Genomic DNA, 19,987 nt, shown 5'->3' with positions numbered 1-19,987 from the left:
TGTCTTATTGGCTCTGGTACTGAAACAGCTGTCTATGTTCTAGAATTGTCCTACACCTCCTCCTTCTGTTCTACCGGTTCTCTCTACCTCTGTTCTATGTTCCAGGCCTGGTGTCGGAGGTGCTGATGAGGAGAAAGGCGGTTGAGGTTCTGGCCAACCTGAAGAACATAGTCATCCTGGACTGTGATAAGGAGGCTTTGTACAAGCAGGTAGCCTTGGATACCTGTACATTTTTAAATTAGCTAAAAAGGAAATTAATAAATTTTCTGCTGGTGTGCTTCTAATGAGTATTTCTGTATGAATTCTGTGTCCTAGTGTGTATCCATAGCCGATGAGGAGGTGTTTGCTTTCCGCATGGTGAACCACACGGAAGCCACGGAGGGCGACGCCTATCTAGACATGGGTAAAGTGGACACCAGCATCACCCTGACGGTGGGCTGCATCCAGGTCATCTTCCTCAACAAGTTTGTCTCCTCCATCCTGGTAAGAGACCCGCCGCCATCTTTCTTCATTCCACCTATCGATCTTTTAACCTCGATTCTCCTGTTCTTTGAGAACCGGTGCCTTTACTAATACCGGTACAAAAATACCCCAGAATTTATTGACTTGGATAATCCTAAGTGCTATGACGATCCACGAGCACTTTGTAACATGACCTGACTCCTCCTCCTCCCCCAGGCCTTCATCAACAACTTCCAGGTGGCCAAGGAGGCCCTGGCTGAGGTGACTGTGCAGGCAGCGGAGAAGGCGGCCACAGGGGTGATGGAGCTGGCTGAGCGCAGCACGCGCATCTCCCTGGACGTGGACTTCAACGCTCCTGTCGTCTTCCTGCCGCAGTCGTCGTCCTCCGCCAACGTCATCGTGGCCGACCTCGGTATGGTCACGGTCAAGAACCGCTTCGCCATGGTCCCCTCCCAGATGCACGTCAAGATCCCTCCCGTCATGGACACCATGACCGTGGGCCTCAGCGACCTCAAGATGTACAGGTGAGATACAAACTGGTAGTCAGGCCATTCTGTAGATGTACAAGGATTGGAATTAAACGTCATAGATGCGTAGTTGTTTTACAATGAAAGGACTACTTGTGCACTGGGATGTGAAGTGTTGATTAACTATTGACACGTCTCTGTGTTATTTCACTTAGTTTTGCATATTTGGTCCGTCCCCGGATGTGCAGCAAATCAGAACCTGTAAAGTTGTGTGTGTGTGTTTGATTGATTGTCCAGAACCACCTTTGAAGAGGGGAGGTTTCAGGGGGAAATCCAGCTTCTGAAGCCGGTCAACCTGGACCTGTCCATCCAGAGGAACCTGTCAGCCTCCTGGTACCACAGCATCCCCGACATAGAGATCACTGCTCACCTCAAACCAATGAACGTGAGTGTGTGTGTGTGTGTCGGAGTGTATGCGTTTGTGTTAGTTAAAGCCAACTCTCAATGAACAAATGTTAGTATGAAATGTTGATGCATCAGTGTTACGGTGTGTGTGTCTTACTAGCTGATCCTGGGTCAGGATGATATGACGGTGGTGTTGAGGACTCTGAGTGGGAACCTGTCAGAGACGTCAGACTCTGCTTCCCCCCCTCCTCCTCCGCGTACAGTGGACCGCTCCGACACGGCCTCTACCAAAGGCTCACAGGCATCAGGAGGTACTGGTACTAACCCCACCAGCGGTGAGGACAGCAGTGTGTCAGTCTGGGTTGAATTTGGATGTGTTTTGTGGCCGCGTGTGTTGCTGGGATTGTGCTGTTATTATAATTGTGTTGAACCCTGTCTGTAGGCAACACAGTGGTAACTGCTGCAGTGGTGGAGACCCAGAAGAGCACCAAGCTGAAGAGCACACTGAAACTTGACTTCAAGTTTGACTCCATGACCCTGGTCCTGTACAGCCCCAATGGGACTGAGGTGACTACTACACGCCTTCACAAACACTGGCTTTGACCATATAAAACTCCATCCACTTGGATATTCTTACGCCCACAGACAGAGACTTTTTGTTGTGTGTCTCCAAGGTGCAGGTGTTGGACTCGAGGGATGAGCAGCTGAAGCTGGCTGAGTTCACCCTGGGGACGATCTCTACATCTGTCCACATGTTCTCAGACGGATCTATGAAGGCCTCCGTCAAACTCACAGACTGCCTGCTAGACGACAAAAGATGCAGTGTCAAGAAGATCACTGCCAGGTAGAGGACACACCCACAGTTACCTAGGTTTCGCTACACCCGCAATAACATCTGCTAAACACGTGTATGTGACAAATAAGATTTGATTTGGTACTGAGCCTACTTACACATTCACAAAACCTGGGAGAGATGCCACAGAGTAATGTATGTGTACTGTGAACATATGATCGTGTGACTCGGTGCTGGCGTTGATGTACGAGGCTCAGTGTGTGTTCTTCAGCGTGGCATCATGTTCATCACTGCTTCACCATCTGTCTACTCACATAGGACTCACACAGCTAAGATGAATGTCTTTGGTTAGCAGCCCCATCATAGTCAAAGCAACTAAGTTAATCTCTCACTCCCAGTCCATCAAAACCCATGAGTAAGGATAAAGTATGTCAATTGTGTTGAGAGAATGGAATCTTTGTATCTGTAGAATAGAAAGTTAGTCTCACTCCTCAATGTAACATCATTTGACAAACGGATTACACGGTATTTAGTGCACTTATGGTAGGGTTTGTTATTAGTGCTGTCGTGACGTGACTTTGATTTCATGTGATGACTGTTATTTATCTTATCAACTAACTATGTTTAATTGTTACTCTATTAAATTAATCATGAAACAATTAACTCATTAGGAATTTGGGGCACCACGGGAGAATTTGTTTATAGTTACCATCTCCCGAATTGGAGCACTCAAGAGGGGCTGACCATGTGGCCAGCTACTCCAGGCTGCAAACAGCCAGTGAGTATACTTGCAAGCAAGATATTACACTTACCAGTGACTTACCAAGTGAACTTCAGAACGTTTGTACCGCAAACCATACGGACGTCCGCTGAGAAAATGAAAGAGAACGTCTGTCTCGGCCATGGTGTCTATATATAGGGGCGGATCCCAGCCGTGACACAGGTGTACACGGGAGTGAATCTGTAAATCCTCGGATGTAATCCCTCCGCCGCGGAGTGATACCGATATTTTGGAGTGATCCAATATAGTGAAACATAACAGATACTCTGAGATGGGATTTTCTTCCTTCCACCTCGTGTCTTTAGTCAAAGTTCTAGATCCCTTTTACATGCACAGCTGCAGCCTGTCAATGTTTTGGTCTAGTGAGTTTTTCTTAACCTTGTGTTGAGTTTGCAACCATTTCAACGTGTGGACCACGGTCTCACGTCTTTTGGTCTGCATTTTAATTCTTAGGGAGTCCTTTTAAGCACTCTGGTCGAAAAGGGCAGTTCCATCACACTGACACGCTCTTCTGACCTCATTCGGGGCGTGGTTTAGTTAATGTGCAAGGGACATGAAAACTAAAATCACATTCATATCTTAACAAAAGTAGTTTCAGCATTCTTCATATTGTATGGAAACTTAACAGCCGAAGGGGGTTTCCTTCCTAAGTTACAGTATTTGGTTCATACAGTTTTTAAAAACATCACAAAATGAAAAGCAATATGACATGATTATTATTTATATCCCCACTGACCATTCTTAATATTCCTACCTTAGAAATATTGTTCCAGTATTTACTTTTTTGGTCATTTATAGCTTTGGCGGCAAAAGTTTCCCGGAGGTCAAAGGCATTCCTTTGGTTGGTACTGAAGAGCAGGAGAGCGTTCTCTGCTTCATAATATTTACAATTGGCGTGAAGTGTCATTAAAAACGGCACAGCCCGCGCTCTCCTTTCTTGTGCCTTGGATCCCTGACCAGGAGCGTCATGACATTGCCCTGCTGTAGAGTTTGTTGTTAGTGCCCTTGCTATAGGGTTTGTTGTTAGTTGCCCTTGCTATAGGGTTTGTTGTTAGTTCCCCTGCTATAGGGTTTGTTGATAGTTCCCTTGCTATAGGGTTTGTTGATAGTTCCCCTTGCTATAGGGTTTGTTGATAGTTCCCCTTGCTATAGGGTTTGTTGATAGTTCCCCTTGCTATAGGGTTTGTTGATAGTTCCCCTTGCTATAGGGTTTGTTGATAGTTCCCCTTGCTATAGGGTTTGTTGATAGTTCCCCTTGCTATAGGGTTTGTTGATAGTTCCCCTTGCTATAGGGTTTGTTGATAGTTCCCCTTGCTATAGGGTTTGTTGATAGTTCCCCTTGCTATAGGGTTTGTTGATAGTTCCCCTTGCTATAGGGTTTGTTGATAGTTCTCTTGCTCTAAGGTTCATCATGTCCCTCTGGCCTCTGTCTGTCAGGATGATGGCGATGCGTCCGGGCGCTGAGAGGAACGTGATGGTGGAGGTGAACTACAAGCAGGGCCGCGACGGCACCTCTTTGGACACGGTGGTGCAGGACGTGTACCTCTGTGCCAGCATGGAGTTCCTGCTCACTGTGGCCGACATCTTCCTCAAAGCCAGCCAGCAGGGCTTCTCCTCCGCCACCCCCAAGAACAGCAGTAGCACTAAACCCACTGCAGCCGCAGCCTCCAAGGAACCTGGTATGACACATTCAAATTTCACACTTCACATTACTCACCACAAATGTCATGTTTGCACAATGAAGTTTTGGATTGGATGCCTAATGTACACGCCCCTGCTTTCCTCTCTGTTTCCGTAACACAGCTCCAGTGGGGGTGGTGGCAAAGTCAGAGATGAATGTTCTGGTGAAGAACCCCGAGATCGTGTTTGTGGCCGACCTGACACGTGCTGACGCCCCGGCCCTGGTCATGACCACGGAGTGCGAGCTGGTGATGAAGAGTGACCCGGACGGTCAGCTGATGACGGCGGTGGTCAAGGACCTGAAGGTGGTGGCCTGCCCCTTTCTGAAGGAGAAGAGGAACAAGGAGACCACTGTGCTGCAGCCCTGCCAAGTGTTCTTCAAGAGCACACAGTCCTCCACCTCCCCGCAGGCCATGGAGGTCTGCATCAACGCACTCACATTCAAGGTAGGCCGCAGCCAAAAACAAAACCATCCCTTTAAGACAGGAAGCAGCGTCTTACTAATAAAATACCTGTTAGGAACATATCATTTTGGTCATAGACCTTATTGTCATCTTTTTCCTGTGTTTTTATTTCTGGCCCAGCTAGCCAAACCAGAGTGATGTGCCTCACGTTCCATTCTCCTCTGTGCCCCCCCCCCCTCCCCAGGTGTCACCCATCATTATCAACACAGTGATTACCATTCAGTCGGTGCTGAGCCCGGCCGGTGCCGAGACACCCCAGTCTGAGCTGGAGAGCCCTGTGCCCCCAGACCTGTGGGAGCGCCGGTCCTGGAGGGACCTCAAGCTGTGGTTCCTGGAGGAGGAGGGTAAAGACGAGGATGCCCAGTCCCTGGTCCCGCTGATTCCCCAAGGCGAGTCCCTGCAGTTGGCCATCAACTCCATCTGCCTGACCCTGGAGGCAGGGGTGGGCCACCGCACCGTCCCCATGCTCCTGGCCAAGTCCTCCTTCCACGGGGACGTCAAGAACTGGAGCACCCTCATCAACCTGCACAGCCAGCTCAACCTGGAGGTCAGACACTGCACAGCTCTACACAACCCTTTACACAACATCTACATGACCTTTACACAACCTCCATTCAACTAAAACATGGGTTTAGTCAGACTGCATTTACTGTACAGTAACATGGTGTGTTTAGGTTCACTACTTCAACGAGGTGATGGGGGTGTGGGAGCCACTGCTGGAGCCCCTAGAAGACGAGACCCGAGACGGCTTCAGACCTTGGACCCTGGGATTAAAGGTAACCCTTGCATGCATGCATGCATACATACATACATACATACATACATACATACATACATACATACATACATACATACATACATACATACATACATACATACATACATACATACACTCACTCACACTGTCCCATGTTCCACACACATCCTTCATACAGATTGTATAAATACACTATCCACCACACACACATAACGGCTATGCGTTCTCCTGAACTGTAGATGAAGAAGAAGCCAGTGAAGTACACAGGTATATCAGAAGAAGTGGAATACAGCATCCCTGACTACAAGACCGTGATCAGCATCAGCAGCAAGGACCAACTTAACATCACCCTCTCCAAGTGTGGACTGGGCATGCTTAGTAACCTGGGCACGGTAAGTCAATGACGTCACACACCAGCACTCTTGTACAGTGCATTCGGAAAGTATTCAGACCCTTTGACTTTTTCCACATTTTGTTACGTTACAGGCTTATTCTAAAATTGATTATATTGTTTTTTTCCCCTCATAAATCTACATACAATGTCCCATAATAACAAAGCAGAAACAAGTGTTTATACATTCTTGCAAATTTATATAAAAAAAAAACGAAATCTTTCCGATCCTTTACTCAGTACTTTGTTGAAGCACCTTTGGCAGCGATTACAGCCTCGAGTCTTGGGTATGATGCACGCTCTCCATAGCTGACGTGAGGAAGACCTTTAAACAGGTCAACATACACAAGGCTGCGGGGCCAGATGGATTACCAGGACGTGTGCTCCGGGCATGTGCTGACCAACTGGCAGGTGTCTTCACTGACATTTTCAACATGTCCCTGATTGAGTCTGTAATACCAACATGTTTCAAGCAGACCACCATAGTCCCTGTGCCCAAGAACACAAAGACAACCTGCCTAAATGACTACAGACCCGTAGCACTCACGTCCGTAGCCATGAAGTGCTTTGAAAGGTTGGTAATGGCTCACATCAACACCATTATCCCAGAAACCCTAGACCCACTCCAATTTGCATACCGCCCAAACAGATCCACAGATGATGCAATCTCTATTGCACTGCCCTTTCCCACCTGGACAAAAGGAACACTTGCTATTCATTGACTACAGCTCAGCGTTCAACACCATAGTACCCTCAAAGCTCATAACTAAGCTAAGGATCCTGGGACTAAACCCCTCCCTCTGCAACTGGATCCTGGACTTCCGCCCCCAGGTGGTGAGGGTAGGTAGCAACACATCTGCCACGCTGATCCTCAACACTGGAGCTCCCCAGGGGTGCGTGCTCAGTCCCCTCCTGTACTCCCTGTTCACCCACGACTGCATGGCCAGGCACAACTCCAACACCATCATTAAGTTTGCAAACGACACAACAGTGATAGGCCTGATCACCGACAACGATGAGACAACCTATAGGGAGGAGGTCAAAGATCTGACAGGGTGGTGCCAGAATAACAACCTATCCCTCAACGTAACCAAGACTAAGGAGATGATTGTGGACTCCAGGAAAAGGAGGACCGAGCACGCCCCCATTCTCATCGACGGGGCTGTAGTGGAGAAAGTTGTGAGCTTCAAGTTCTTTGGTGTCCACATCAACAACAAACTAGAATGGTCCAAACACATCAAGACAGTCGCGAAGAGGGCACGACAAAGCCTAATCCCCCTCAGGAAACTAAAAAGATTTGTCATGGGTCCTGAGATCCTCAAAAGGTTCTACAGCTGCAATATCGAGAGCATCCTGACTGGTTGCATCACCGCCTGGTACGGCAATTGCTCGGCCTTTGGCCGCAAGGCACTACAGAGGGTAGTGCGTACGGCCCAGTACATCACTGGGGCTAAGCTGCCTCCCATCCAGGACCTCTACACCAGGCGGTGTCAGAGGAACGCCCCAAAAATTGTCAAAGACCCCAGCCACCCCAGTCATAGACTGTTCTCTCTACTACCGCATGGCAAGCGGTACCGGAGTGCCAAGTCTAGGACAAAAAGGCTTAACAGTTTTTACCCCCAAGCCATAAGACTCCTGAACTTGCATTGTTGTTGAAATGTGTCTGTTACATTAAGACATGTTTCACAGAGTTCAAGTAATGATGGACTGTCATTTCTCTTTGCTTATTTGAGCTGTTCTTGCCATAATATGGACTTGGGCTTTTACCAAATAGGCATATCTTCTGTATACCACCCCTAGCTTGTCACAACACAACTGCTTGGCTCAAAAGCATTATGAAAGAAATTCCACACATGAACTTTTAACAAAGCACACCTGTTAATTGAAATTCATTCCAGGTGACTACCTCATGAAGCTGGTTGAGAGAATGCCATGTGTGCAAAGCTGTCATCAAGGCAAAGGGTGGCAACTTTGAAGAATCTCAAATATAAAATATATATTAATTTGTTTAACACTTTTTTGGTTACTACATTATTCCATATGTGTTATTTCATAGTTTTGATGTCCTCACTATTATTCTACAATGTAGAAAATAGTGAAAATAACTTTTGACTGGTACTGTATGTAAATAAGCTATTTGTTTTTTTTTACATTTGCAAACATTTCTAAAAACCTGTTTGCTTTGTCATTATGGGGTATTGTGCATAGATTGATGAGGAAAATCTTTTATTTAATAAATTTTTGAATGAAGCTGTAACAAAATTGAATGAATTCTTTCCGAATGCACTGTAAATGCTCTTCTATTCTCTAGCTGAAAAGGTGGCTACTTTTTGTATAAGTGGGTTGTTTTGAATAATGTGATGGAATAGCTTGCCTAAAATTCATTTTTTGGGGGGGTGACATGTTTGCATGTGCATGCCTGGGTGTGTTTGTGTGTGTGACAGGCCTTTGCGGAGGCGGCCAAGCAGGCATCGGATAGTTTCCAGAAGGACGAGGCTCCGTTCGTCGTGAAGAACCGTCTAGGTCTGACTGTTTCGGTGGTACACAGTGAACTGTTCAGCCCCCTGGGCCGCGAGGCCACAGCGCGCCGGGTAGAGCTGCAGAACGGAGAGAGCCTCAACATGGACTACCTTCGCACCACCACCCACTCAGACCAGTTCTCTGCCATGACTTCGTTGGTGGCCAAGGACTACTACATACAGCCCAGTAAGCAACACAGTTACAACCACTGCAGAAGTGCAGACCAGCGTCTGTATTCATTGTACTGCCAGTCTAGTTTTTGCTTTTTATATCCTAATGGACAGGAGGAACCTGATCCTCGATCAGCGCTCCTGCTCAGAGACACTTCATACATACGACGTCAGATATCAAATCCTAGGTCCAAAACCGTGTTAGGGTTCTGACCTAATGCCCAGGTATTAGTTTGGGGGGGGGGGTTAACCTAGGGATGCAAACTAGTCACCTTTTCGGCGAAATTCGCCGTTTTGAATCCAAAACAGGTGACCTACGTGATTCGTGTAGATCCGATGAGAAAAGTTTGGGCGGGGGGGGATTTTGGATGACTACTGGCTGTATGCGAACGAGTAATGCGCGTTTGGAGCAATACTGGCTCTATCCAAGGGTCAGCCAATCATTCACATAACAGAATGCAGCATGCGACTGAAGAGAGAAGTACTCTGGAAACACAGCTAGCCAGAGAAATGTTGAGCAACATTAGCCAACTTAACTGATCAAATAATTGAGTTCATGGTGTGAAAATTAGCTGGCTAATAGTCAGACCACACAACATCAGATGAGCTAACGTTAGTAACCTAACCAATTCACAATTGTATTAACTGTTAACGTTATACGACTCCTTGCCATTCCTCAAGTTATAATGCGTTAGTTGCTTACTGGACCCTGGCAATCTGTGTGAAACGTTAACTAGCTAACTGAACTAACAGTAATGTTTTCCCTCTACAGTATGTGGTTCATTTTCAGAATGAGAGAATTAGGTGAAAAGGAGACTTTGCTTGATAAGCAAGTGGATTCAGGGATCAAGTGTAGCTGGAGCTGAGCCTGGCTTAAGCTAGATGCCACTATAGAGGTGAAATGAACACCACACACTTTCCCTCTTTCTCAATTTTCAATACAGTGGATAAAAAGGGGTATGCCAGGTGTACTCTGCATGAAAGAGATCAATTATGCCAACAAAGGGTACAATGCTCTGCTGGCACATTGTAGAACAGATGTCCACAGGCAGGACGTGTACAATGTAATAATGTGCAGTGTAGCCCAAAGATAATGCTTATGTTGTGTTGAACTGGACACTACCACTTTGTGAGTGAGGGGGGATTATTACGTTTTTTACTCAGTGAATGTTATTTTTGCACACATGTGGACTTGATCGATGTCTACTATAGTGGCCACTATAATAGAGCAAAAATAGAATGCCTGTTTGTTTCATTCTATTTCTAATTTAAAATGTTTTTTTCCCTAAGTGCAATATATGTGTGTGTGTGGTCACAAGTGTTCTATTATAAAGGCTGTCATGGCTAACTGCAATATTAGTGTATTGTTTTTTCTTCTCAAGGTTTGAGTGTCATTTGCAGTAAAGTCTAGGCAACAAATAACATTGGATTGCTTTCTTTAAGGGTGGCAGGTAGCCTAGTGTTTAGAGTGTTGGGCCAGTAACCAAAATATTGCTGGATCAAATCCCCAAGCATACAAGGTAAAAATCTGTCGTTCTGCCCCTGAGCAAGGCAGTTAACCCACTGTTCCCCGGGGCCGAAAAAGTGGATGTCGATTTAAGGCGGCACCTCTCTGATTCAGATGGGTTGGGTCAAATGCGGAAGACACATTTCAGTTGAATGCATTGTTTGACAACTGACATTTTTTTTTAGCTGTGAATTAGGTTCACATTAACCACTTTTTATTTTACACACAGAGACGGATCATGTAGATCATATTCTTAGTTGTTTAATTAGTTAAAACCTGTATTTCCACCTAGAAGGGATTTTTTTGCATGTTTCAGTGCAGAAAAAAAAGCGTCACCTTTTTGGGCCCTCACCAGTTTTGTATCCCTGGTTAACAAAAGTCAGTACTCGTGGCTCGGGTCACTAGTCATTGATCACGCTGTTTTTTTATGTTCATGTCCTCAGCTCCGGTGGGCCACACTTCAACAGGCATGATTCCGTTGATCAAAGTGGGGCGTGGCATGTACAGTGTCATGCACAAAGACTCTGGGGTCACCCGTTTCCTGGTCTGTCAGATATACTCTGTGGAGGGAAGCAAGTACATCAAGATCCGCTCTCCCTTCCAGGCAAGTTAGTCACCCCGCCACCCCTCACCTCTACTCCAACTCACACCAATGAATGCTCACTGTTCTCAGACTGACTAATGCAGATTTCACCCAAATGCTCATTTTCTCCAACCATTCATCTCAATCCACCCTGCTTGCTTCCCTAGCCCTCTCCGTTCTCTCTCTCCCTTTACTTTCTCTAGTCTGTACTTAACTTGAGCTCAGAATGTGTTCAACTATCTGACCAGAGAATGTATTTTCTATCTGAAGAATGTTTTTTTCTATCTGTCTCTTTCTCATGTCTCCCCTACAGATCATAAACCACTTCTCCATCCCATTCAGAGTGATGGAGGGCTCCACCTGTCTGGGGATATCACTGCCTACAGAGGAGTTCTGTGTGCCTCTGGACTCTTACAGGTGACATGCACATGCGCTCGCACATACATACATACATACACACACACAAACACACACGCTGACTGTGCTGAACCCCCCCCCCCCCCCCCGTAGGTCAGAGCTAAGACTGCAACCGGTAACCGAGGGAGACGATCAGTACGACTGCTCCGAGGGTTTCAGCTACGAGTTGGTGAGCCAGCAGCCCGGTGCACGTGTGCAGCAGACCTGTCATCGCCATGGTGACAGCGCTGGCGTCCTCATGGTCAACATCGTCCCTCTGAAAGATACTGTGACATCACCACACACAGGAATGGCCGGGGAGCACTTTGACGAGCCCTACATCCTGCACCTGTGGCCCTCCGTCCTGCTCCGGAACCTTCTGCCTTACCCCATCACCTATCGCCTACAGGTACACACACATTACCCCATCCCTACGCACCAGCAGAGAAATTGACCTACAGCTCATCTATCATATTTCCTCAGAGCTTCCCCTTCACATGACATGCCTATTATTGATTGGTATTGTGTGTTGATTGGCTGACAGGACAGTGAAGAGCCCACCCCCATCACCCTGATGGATGGCCACTCGGCCCAGCTGCACACCGCCATCATGGACCAGTCCAGCCTGGAACTCCGCCTCCTCGACTACCTGGGGCACGATTGGCAGGCCCACTACGGTCTCCGTGGCGACCTGGACGAGATCACCTTCATTGTGTTCAGCTCCTTGCGCGTTGAAGAGGAGGTGGTCAGGTTAGGAGAGGGGGGAGAAGGGAAGAGGGCGGAGCTGGATATTGCGGTGCATGTGAAGTACGACCCTGGCCAGACTGAGGTGGCAATCCATTCTCCCTACTGGATGGTGAACAAGACGGGCCGCCTGCTGCAATACAAGGCTGACGACATCCACCGTAAACACGCCATGGACTATGACATGCCTCTGCTCTTCTCCTTCAAGCCACACAACTTTCTGCAGAACAACAAGGTAGTGGGGTGGGGATCAACTTTGGTCCAAGCTCAAGCCAAGTAGCTGGGATGCTATTTTGTTTTGGGGGGTTTTAAACAAGGAGGGGCTTTTAAGTGAAAACTCCTAACCCCTGCTGTTTGTCTCCCTGACATCTGACCCTATTCTCTCTCCGGGTCAGGTGCGGCTGATGATCTCGGACAGCGACCTGTCGGATGATTTCTCCCTGGATACCGTGGGTAGTTATGGTGAAGTGAAGTGCAAAGGGAGGCTTAAAGATTACGTGGTGAGTGAGTGGTGGATCAAGCATACTAAGATTTGATTTGAAATGACACTCCAGCAGAAGAACAGCGTCAGTTGATGTTTCACCTTTCAGATTGGTCATTGAGTGTAATTTGCTGAACCGTCGATAGATGGATGGATGGATTGATTCATGTTGATTGTGGCTTTCTATGGTTTGATTGAAGATCGGAGTGAAGATCGACGCCAGCAGTTTCAGCCTGACCCGTATCGTAAGCTTTGTGCCGTACTACCTGTTAGTGAACAGGACCAAACATGTAATCTGGGTGGGAGAGGAGGGCCAGGACGACTGGACCGAGGCCAGACCACAACAGGTACCACAACTAGAGCTACTTGCAAACGCCAGTGCAATTCAGTCCATTCAGAAAGCGCTGATAGTAAAAATGTGTTAAAATGATGGTTTGAATATCGGTTAATTTCCTGAATTCTGAAATGGGAATAATGGACCCCTACCCTGCGTACAGTAGCACATCCATGTAGTGAAACGGACACCTCTTTGTCTGTCTCTCCCTCTCTCCCTCTCTCGCTTTTCTCTCTCTTTTTTTCTGTGCTTCTCAGGCAGCCATCCCGTTTTGGCCTGAGAGGGACTCCAAGAAGCTCAAAGTCAAAGTAGAAGGCAGTCGGTCAACTCCTCAAACCATGGACTTCACCAAACCAGAAAACTGCCTGCTGCTGCACCTGGACAACACGGTGAGTAGTTTACACACACACACATACACATACATTGTTTGTAACTACTTTATAAGTTGATGCTTTGTGACGATTAAATCCACTTCCCACGTTGGGTTCAGTAAAGTACTAATACTTCTGTTTTTAATTTGGCTTTACTGTTCCAGCTGGGCGGGGTCATTGTGGATGTGAACCTATCAGACCACTCGATTATCATCCGTTTCTCTGACTACCACGACGGGGCCGCCCCCTTCCTCATCATCAACCACACCCAGGAGCAGACTGTGGAGTTCTACCAGAGGTAAAGGATGGGGAGGGAAAACGGTAATGGGGCAATAAGCAGAAATGTGTTTCATTATATAGGTCACGTTTTACTGTTCTCAAAACAGGCGCAATGCCCTAAAATAAAACCTGTTTTTGTCGCATCTTAAATTTGGGATGTCTCATCTTTCCTTTTAGAAATGTCCATGAGATGGTGGCAATTATTTATGGGGATAGAAGTAAACAGTACAAAATTAGTGTTACACTCTGTACTATTCCAAATGTTGTTTCTGAATGAGATCTGCATGTTATATATATTTAGCAAACTTCCCAGGATGTGCTGCATGTATTTGTTTTGATACAAGGTATTCGTGTTCTTGGCTTTTGTGTTGATGTAGGTTTGTCTGTTTGCATGGATCCATTTCCTTTGGTTTGTGACTTGTTGTGACGGACACTTATTTTTCTTCAATTTGTTTTTCAATCCATATTTTTTTGTTACTGACTTTTTTGGTCTGACTTTGTGTTGATGGATTTGTTTTGTTTTTGTTTAAGTCTGACTTTTTCCCTCCCCACACCTCTTGGCCGGGCAGATTTCGGAGAGATTCATCAGAATGGGTGGCAGACGAGCTGCTCGGCCTCTCCTTCTCAGTAGAGGAGACCCAGCCCAGGTAGCAGGACCCGGCCCCACAAGGGTTCTTGCTCTCACCCACTCTGACCCTGACACAGAAAGGGTGGACATATTGGGGAACTTCAAATGCCTTCCCTAGCATGCAATGACTAATGCAAAAGGCATGGTCTGTAGATCTCTATTTGAACATGCACACATTCAGTGGGGGATGTGGTCTCTGTGTTCCCGTTTCATAGTTGAGCTGTGGTCAGGGTGTGGACAGAGCTGGACCCCAGGTAACCGAAGGTGTAGGGGAAGAGCTTTTCTTTCCATTTTGGTGTTTGAGCCGGATCTACTCCTTTACATGCCACTCAACAAGGAAATTGATAATGTGCATTTTATAAAAGCTGAAAAATATTGCGTTACATTAATATCACTGTATGGTTCAACAGACCAAGTCATCTGATTTGATAGTGACCAAACTACAGGAAGTGGAGTGATCAAGGAGGAGCTCCGGCTTCAGTGTCATGACCATTTGCTCTTTGACCTCCCCCTTAATTCCAGGTCTTTGCTTTTATAGTGGGACTTAGTTTTGGCTGCTGCTGTTTGGATGGGTCTCTGCCAATGGGATCCGACCTCTGCTTCCATACGCCTTCCATTTTCCCTCATGCCCCCATTTCCATTGCCCCCCCCGTTCCCCCCACCCCAACAGTCCTGCCAATCATTCTTCATCCTCCTCTTTCCCTGTGTCTTCTGCAATAATGACGATTTGAATCATTCTTTCTCTTTGATCGAAGGGGGGGGTTGTTTTCGTTTGTTGGAGGAAGAACGACAACATGATCAAATTGGATAGTAGCCTCGACACCTCCATTAATGGGTCAGATTTCTTCTCTCCATAGTGTTGATTTGCAAATGGGCTCTTGGGTTTCTTTTCATGGTGCCTGGGCTGTGTAACGTGGCTACGTTCTCATGACCGCGGCTTTTTTTTCTGACCGTCGTCTATCTTCCTCTTGGTGGGGTTCTGGTGGTCTTGTGTGTGTGCTTTCTAACTCGTGTGTGTGTGTGTGTGTGTGTGTGTGTGTGTGTGTGTGTGTGTGTGTGTGTGTGTGAGTAGTAGTCAGAAGGAGAAGGACAAGCTAATCCCCGGGAAGGCAATGTACTACACATGGGCTGAGCCCACTGGGTCGCGCTCCCTGGCATGGCAGTGTGGCAGCTACAGCGGCGAGCTGAAGAGCGAAGAGGTATCGTACCACAGCGTTCTATTTACGCCCCTTTTGCTCTAACGGTGGTGGAATGTTACATTCTCCAACATTTGGATTGATACTACGGTTAAGTCTGGTATAAAAATCAGTGTTTCTTATTAGTTTGACGCACACTTGTATAAAGTACTTTAGACCAATATGACACACAGGTGTCAGACTTAACTATAGATTAGGATCTTCTGCTTAGTGTTTTAACAGCTGCTTAATATGGCTTAGCCCATCATTATACACACACAAAGACTTTTATTAAGGCTCCAATCCTCAATAGGATTAGTGTAGGGATTAGCGAAGTCTGCCAGAAAGTTAAGTGTTACTGAATTTTCTTCCCCCTTATACTGGCTGGATGAGCTGAGCAGTTTTACAAGGGAAGCAACATATATACCCAGTTAAAATATTAGAAGATTGGGTGCTTTGGCATGTCAGCCACAGTGGTGAGACAGAATGCAAACCGTAGTATAACCAGAAAGATATATATTGTTGAAATCAAATCAACTGTCAAATGATAGCAACTGTTGTTGCCTGGACTCATTAGTTCCCTGAAATCTCAATTAAAAGCTGATATGGTATATAATTTTGTTGTTGTGTGAGTTATGGCTGTGGCTACAAAGCAAAAGAGCAACTTAAAAGTGAAACGCGGATTACTTCCCATCTGATGGGCACTTGTTCTGTGTGTAGGACCTGCGGTTGGACGTGAACGAGGAGGGCAAGCTGTACCTTATCTCGTTCTACGAGGGCCTCCAGCGGGTGGCGCTGTTCACTGAGGACAGACGCATCTACAAGCTGCTGTGTGAGAGTGAGAAGGCCGAGCTGGCCGAACAGGAGATCATCCTCTCCCTGCAAGACGTGGGCGTCTCCCTGGTCAACAACAGCAGCCGCCAGGAGGTGTCCTTCATCGGTATTACCAGGTGTGTGTGTGTGTGTGTGTGTGTGTGTGTGTGTGTGTGTGTGTGTGTGTGTGTGTGTGTGTGTGTGTGTGTGTGTGTGTGTGTACACGCACACACAAAACGTGTAACCATACATACAAACACCGTATATACACTCAATGGTATGGTTGTGCTACAGTTGACTACTTTGTGGGAACATGCTTTTTCAAATTCAGTGCAGCATGTTCAGTGTGCTTTCCTCGTGTGTGTGTGTGTGTGTGTGTGTGTGTGTGTGTGTGTGTGTGTGTAGTTCAGACGTGGTGTGGGAGTCCAAGCCAAAGAAGAAGTCTCGCTGGAAACCCCTAAGTGGAAAAGATGCCGAGCTGCTGGAGACCCACTTCAAAGAGTACACAGAGAGTGGACCAATGGACAACGTCATCTTAGACCTGGAGAACAACTTCCAGGTCAGGCAGCAACTGGCTATGCCTCTGTCTGGTACCATATATACCATACCACCCCCTTGAAAGCTTTAGAAATTCTAGAGGTAGACGTTGTTCCTAGTTTTGCTAGCACGGTTGTGTGTGTGTCCTAAGTCTAACTGTGTTATCAGGTGTCTCTAACCCATAATGGGCAAGACATGAGGATGATGCAGCCATATGACGCTCCAATCAGGAGGAGCTTCCTGCCAGGGGTGAAGGTGGAGTACAGCGTATCGGCCCGCCAGAGTGCCTACCGTGTCCAGATCAACCGCATACAGGTGGGTCCCCAGAGAGTTGGAAAGTGTGCATTCTATCCAACTCTACGGTGGGTCCCCTCCCGACCACCAACCATACGATAGAGTTTTTACATTGACTGTTTATCTTGCCAACCGTTCAATTAAAACGATTTCATGCTGACCCATTGGAGACATGGTTGGAGGGATTTTTTTGTTGTTGAGTGCTTTTGTTTTTCCACAGATCCAGAATCAGCTACCTGGAGCAATCTTCCCATATGTCTTCTACCCTATAAAACTACCTAAGTCTGTCACCATGGACTCAGGTCAGTCCCAAGCTCTGTCCAAGTCTCTCTGTGTTGTGCATTTACACTTGCATACAGTGGGGTATAAAATTGACACCCTTGATAAAGATGAGCAAAAAATGACAACAAGACGAGCAAGACGATATCCACAAAGAAATGGTTCAAATCAACATTTTGCAATGGCCACCTCAGTCTCCGGACTTGAATCCCATTGAGAACCTGTGGTTTGAATTGAATTGAAGAGGGCACTCCAGAAGCGCAGATGATGTCATGTGGACATCTGGAAAGATTCTGTATGGAGATATGGTCTAAGATCCCTCCCAATGTGTTCTCCAATCTCATAAAACATTTTAGAAAAATGCTCGAGTGCCATTACCCTCGCAAGGTGAGGTATTGAAAACAGGCTGTCAATCATTTTGACCTATCTTTTTTGTATTTCTTGTTTTGTATTACTTGTTAAACAAAACCTCTTTCTCTGAGCAATTGTATTAGTATAAAATAATATAATTATCAAAAAATGTTGGAGCATACAATACATGCTCATTATAGTCATATTTGCTCATCTTTATTAAGGATGTCTAATTTTGGACCCCACTGTAAATAGCTACATAGGCAAAAGGAGCGATTGGGGACGCATCCATAGGCATTGTTTTACTGAGGTACTCTGGATAAATACATCGTGATGGGTGTTTCTGCTCCTCTCTCTCCTGTAGAGCCCAAACCTCTGACCGACATCAGCATTGTTACCAGGGCAGCCGGGCACTCTGATATCTCACGCATCAAGTGAGTCCATCGCTATAGTTCATGTTCTTTCCATATCTCTCTCTCTCAACCACACATAACAACATCCCTTTCTTGGCATGTTGTGGTCAGGTATTTCAAGGTGCTAATCCAGGAGATGGATCTGAAGTTGGACCTGGGCTTCCTCTATGCCGTCTTGGATCTGTTCACTCCGGAGAATGCCAGCGTGATGACGTCAGAGCAGCAGGTTTTTATTTGTACTATTCTTTATTTATGCAGGGGAAAACCCATTGAGAGAAGGGTCTCATTCTCAAGGGTGCCCTGATCACAGCAATGCAACAATCCAATACAATGTCAAATATAACGTCACAACACTAAATTGAAGAAAAACGGTTAAATTTCTCAGCTACTAAGTCCTCAATTAAATTTTTTTATATTGCTCGAGCGGCACCAGAACATCCATTTGTAATGAGTTTTGTAAATTGTTCCAGTGGGGAGGTGCATTAAAACTAAAAGCGGAATTTCCTATTTCGGTGGTGACCCGAGGAACCTTTAAGAGTTAACCAACCCTGTGAACGGGTTTGATAACTTTGTCGTTGAAGTATAAAAACACGAGTTATGTAAGTCGGAAGCTTGTGTAGTAGAGCTTTGTAAAAACTGTAATCTTAGATTAGGGCTGTCTCCGACCCAAAAAAATCTTGATCGACCAAAAGTCATCTGTTCTTTCGACTGCTCAAAATGTTTAAACTTGTATTTTTCCATTTTATAGACACCCTATGTGTTTTAATAAAATCAACTAGATGCATTGGGGCGGCAGGTAGCCTAGTGGTTAGAGCGTTGGACTAGTAACCGAAAGGTTGCAAGATTGAATCCCCGAGCTGACAAGGTGAAAATCTGTCGTTCTGCCCCTGAACAAGGCAGTTAACCCACTGTTCCTAGGCCGTCATTGAAAATAAGAATTTGTTCTTAACTGGCTTGCCTAGTTAAATAAAGGTTAAATAAATTAATTGAGCTTGTCTGATGCTTTAAGCTGACTTTTTTTTGCCTGAAGAGGGCACCAGATCTACATAACCAGAAGAAGGCAAAACTTAACCCGACCCAACTATATATTCTCCTCCCGTTCCAGCTGGCTTTTGCAGATTCTGGCATTACTCTCCTGAAGTTGCCGATAATAGGCCACATGAGTCGTCGGAAACTTTTTCTCATGTGGAATGCCAATTTATCTGACCACTTTTACCGATCTTCATAGCTCATTGTCATGTGGTTAATCAAATTCTATCCAAATCTAAATGAAAATGATACGAACCTAAAAAGTAACTTCTTTTGCCAACTATGTAAAAATAGCCTACATAAAGCCAACAAATAAATACATTGCAGCCTGCAGGTAGAAAATATCCTGATTTAAAAAAAGAAATATCCTATAAATCACATTGGCTACACATGGTCTGTCTGCAACAAACTTAAAAAATTGTATAAACTTGGGTCTAGCCCGAAGCTTGTGCTAGTGAACTTACAACATTGTATAAAATATTCTGGGCCCTCAGTTTCCTGTGCCTGTGAGCTCGGGACAGACACAGCTGTAGGCTATTTGTGCAAGGGGTAAGAAGCCGTGCTTGACTTGGGCAGGAGCTCACCGGAGCTGAGTACCGGCACCTCAAATGTTCTACTGCTTGAGCTCCTGTTCCTCTTATAGAATATTAGCTCAAAAGTATTGTTGAGCTCCTGCACCTAAATATAAACAGTACCACACCCAAAATGAGTACCGGAACCTATTTCAGTCCAAGTCAAACACTGATAAGAAGCCTATTTTATGACGTTAATGCTGGATCAGAGCATGACATGTTTCCCTTTCACTCTGAGTGGTTATCGAAAGGGCGAGCACTAGAAATATTTTTCAAATGCATTGAGGAACTATTGTAATTCTCAATGCATG

General features: G+C 45.9%; 1 protein-coding gene across 1 annotated transcript in view; it reads left to right on the top strand.

Annotated features, from left to right (window-relative positions):
* The window catches only part of LOC120063084 (vacuolar protein sorting-associated protein 13A-like), a 53,223-nt gene that overhangs the window by 14,263 nt on the left and 18,973 nt on the right, over positions 1 to 19,987 (top strand). The window contains exons 31-58 of the mRNA XM_039013222.1: positions 106 to 209; positions 316 to 483; positions 679 to 986; positions 1,227 to 1,374; positions 1,495 to 1,645; positions 1,777 to 1,901; positions 2,009 to 2,178; positions 4,346 to 4,587; positions 4,712 to 5,034; positions 5,237 to 5,599; positions 5,727 to 5,828; positions 6,049 to 6,201; positions 8,645 to 8,906; positions 10,841 to 11,001; positions 11,294 to 11,397; positions 11,491 to 11,785; positions 11,921 to 12,355; positions 12,516 to 12,620; positions 12,802 to 12,948; positions 13,193 to 13,324; positions 13,471 to 13,604; positions 15,286 to 15,412; positions 16,109 to 16,338; positions 16,607 to 16,760; positions 16,907 to 17,053; positions 17,253 to 17,334; positions 18,027 to 18,096; positions 18,187 to 18,301. Coding sequence (XP_038869150.1) covers positions 106 to 209; positions 316 to 483; positions 679 to 986; positions 1,227 to 1,374; positions 1,495 to 1,645; positions 1,777 to 1,901; positions 2,009 to 2,178; positions 4,346 to 4,587; positions 4,712 to 5,034; positions 5,237 to 5,599; positions 5,727 to 5,828; positions 6,049 to 6,201; positions 8,645 to 8,906; positions 10,841 to 11,001; positions 11,294 to 11,397; positions 11,491 to 11,785; positions 11,921 to 12,355; positions 12,516 to 12,620; positions 12,802 to 12,948; positions 13,193 to 13,324; positions 13,471 to 13,604; positions 15,286 to 15,412; positions 16,109 to 16,338; positions 16,607 to 16,760; positions 16,907 to 17,053; positions 17,253 to 17,334; positions 18,027 to 18,096; positions 18,187 to 18,301 — 5,057 coding nt within the window. The remainder of the gene's footprint in view (positions 1 to 105; positions 210 to 315; positions 484 to 678; positions 987 to 1,226; positions 1,375 to 1,494; positions 1,646 to 1,776; positions 1,902 to 2,008; positions 2,179 to 4,345; positions 4,588 to 4,711; positions 5,035 to 5,236; positions 5,600 to 5,726; positions 5,829 to 6,048; positions 6,202 to 8,644; positions 8,907 to 10,840; positions 11,002 to 11,293; positions 11,398 to 11,490; positions 11,786 to 11,920; positions 12,356 to 12,515; positions 12,621 to 12,801; positions 12,949 to 13,192; positions 13,325 to 13,470; positions 13,605 to 15,285; positions 15,413 to 16,108; positions 16,339 to 16,606; positions 16,761 to 16,906; positions 17,054 to 17,252; positions 17,335 to 18,026; positions 18,097 to 18,186; positions 18,302 to 19,987) is intronic.

Source organism: Salvelinus namaycush, chromosome 18, assembly GCF_016432855.1.
Source record: "Salvelinus namaycush isolate Seneca chromosome 18, SaNama_1.0, whole genome shotgun sequence".
Classification (NCBI taxonomy): domain Eukaryota; kingdom Metazoa; phylum Chordata; class Actinopteri; order Salmoniformes; family Salmonidae; genus Salvelinus; species Salvelinus namaycush.
The sequence above is the reverse complement of the archived record's forward strand: the minus strand, read 5'-3'. Positions and strand labels throughout refer to the sequence as shown.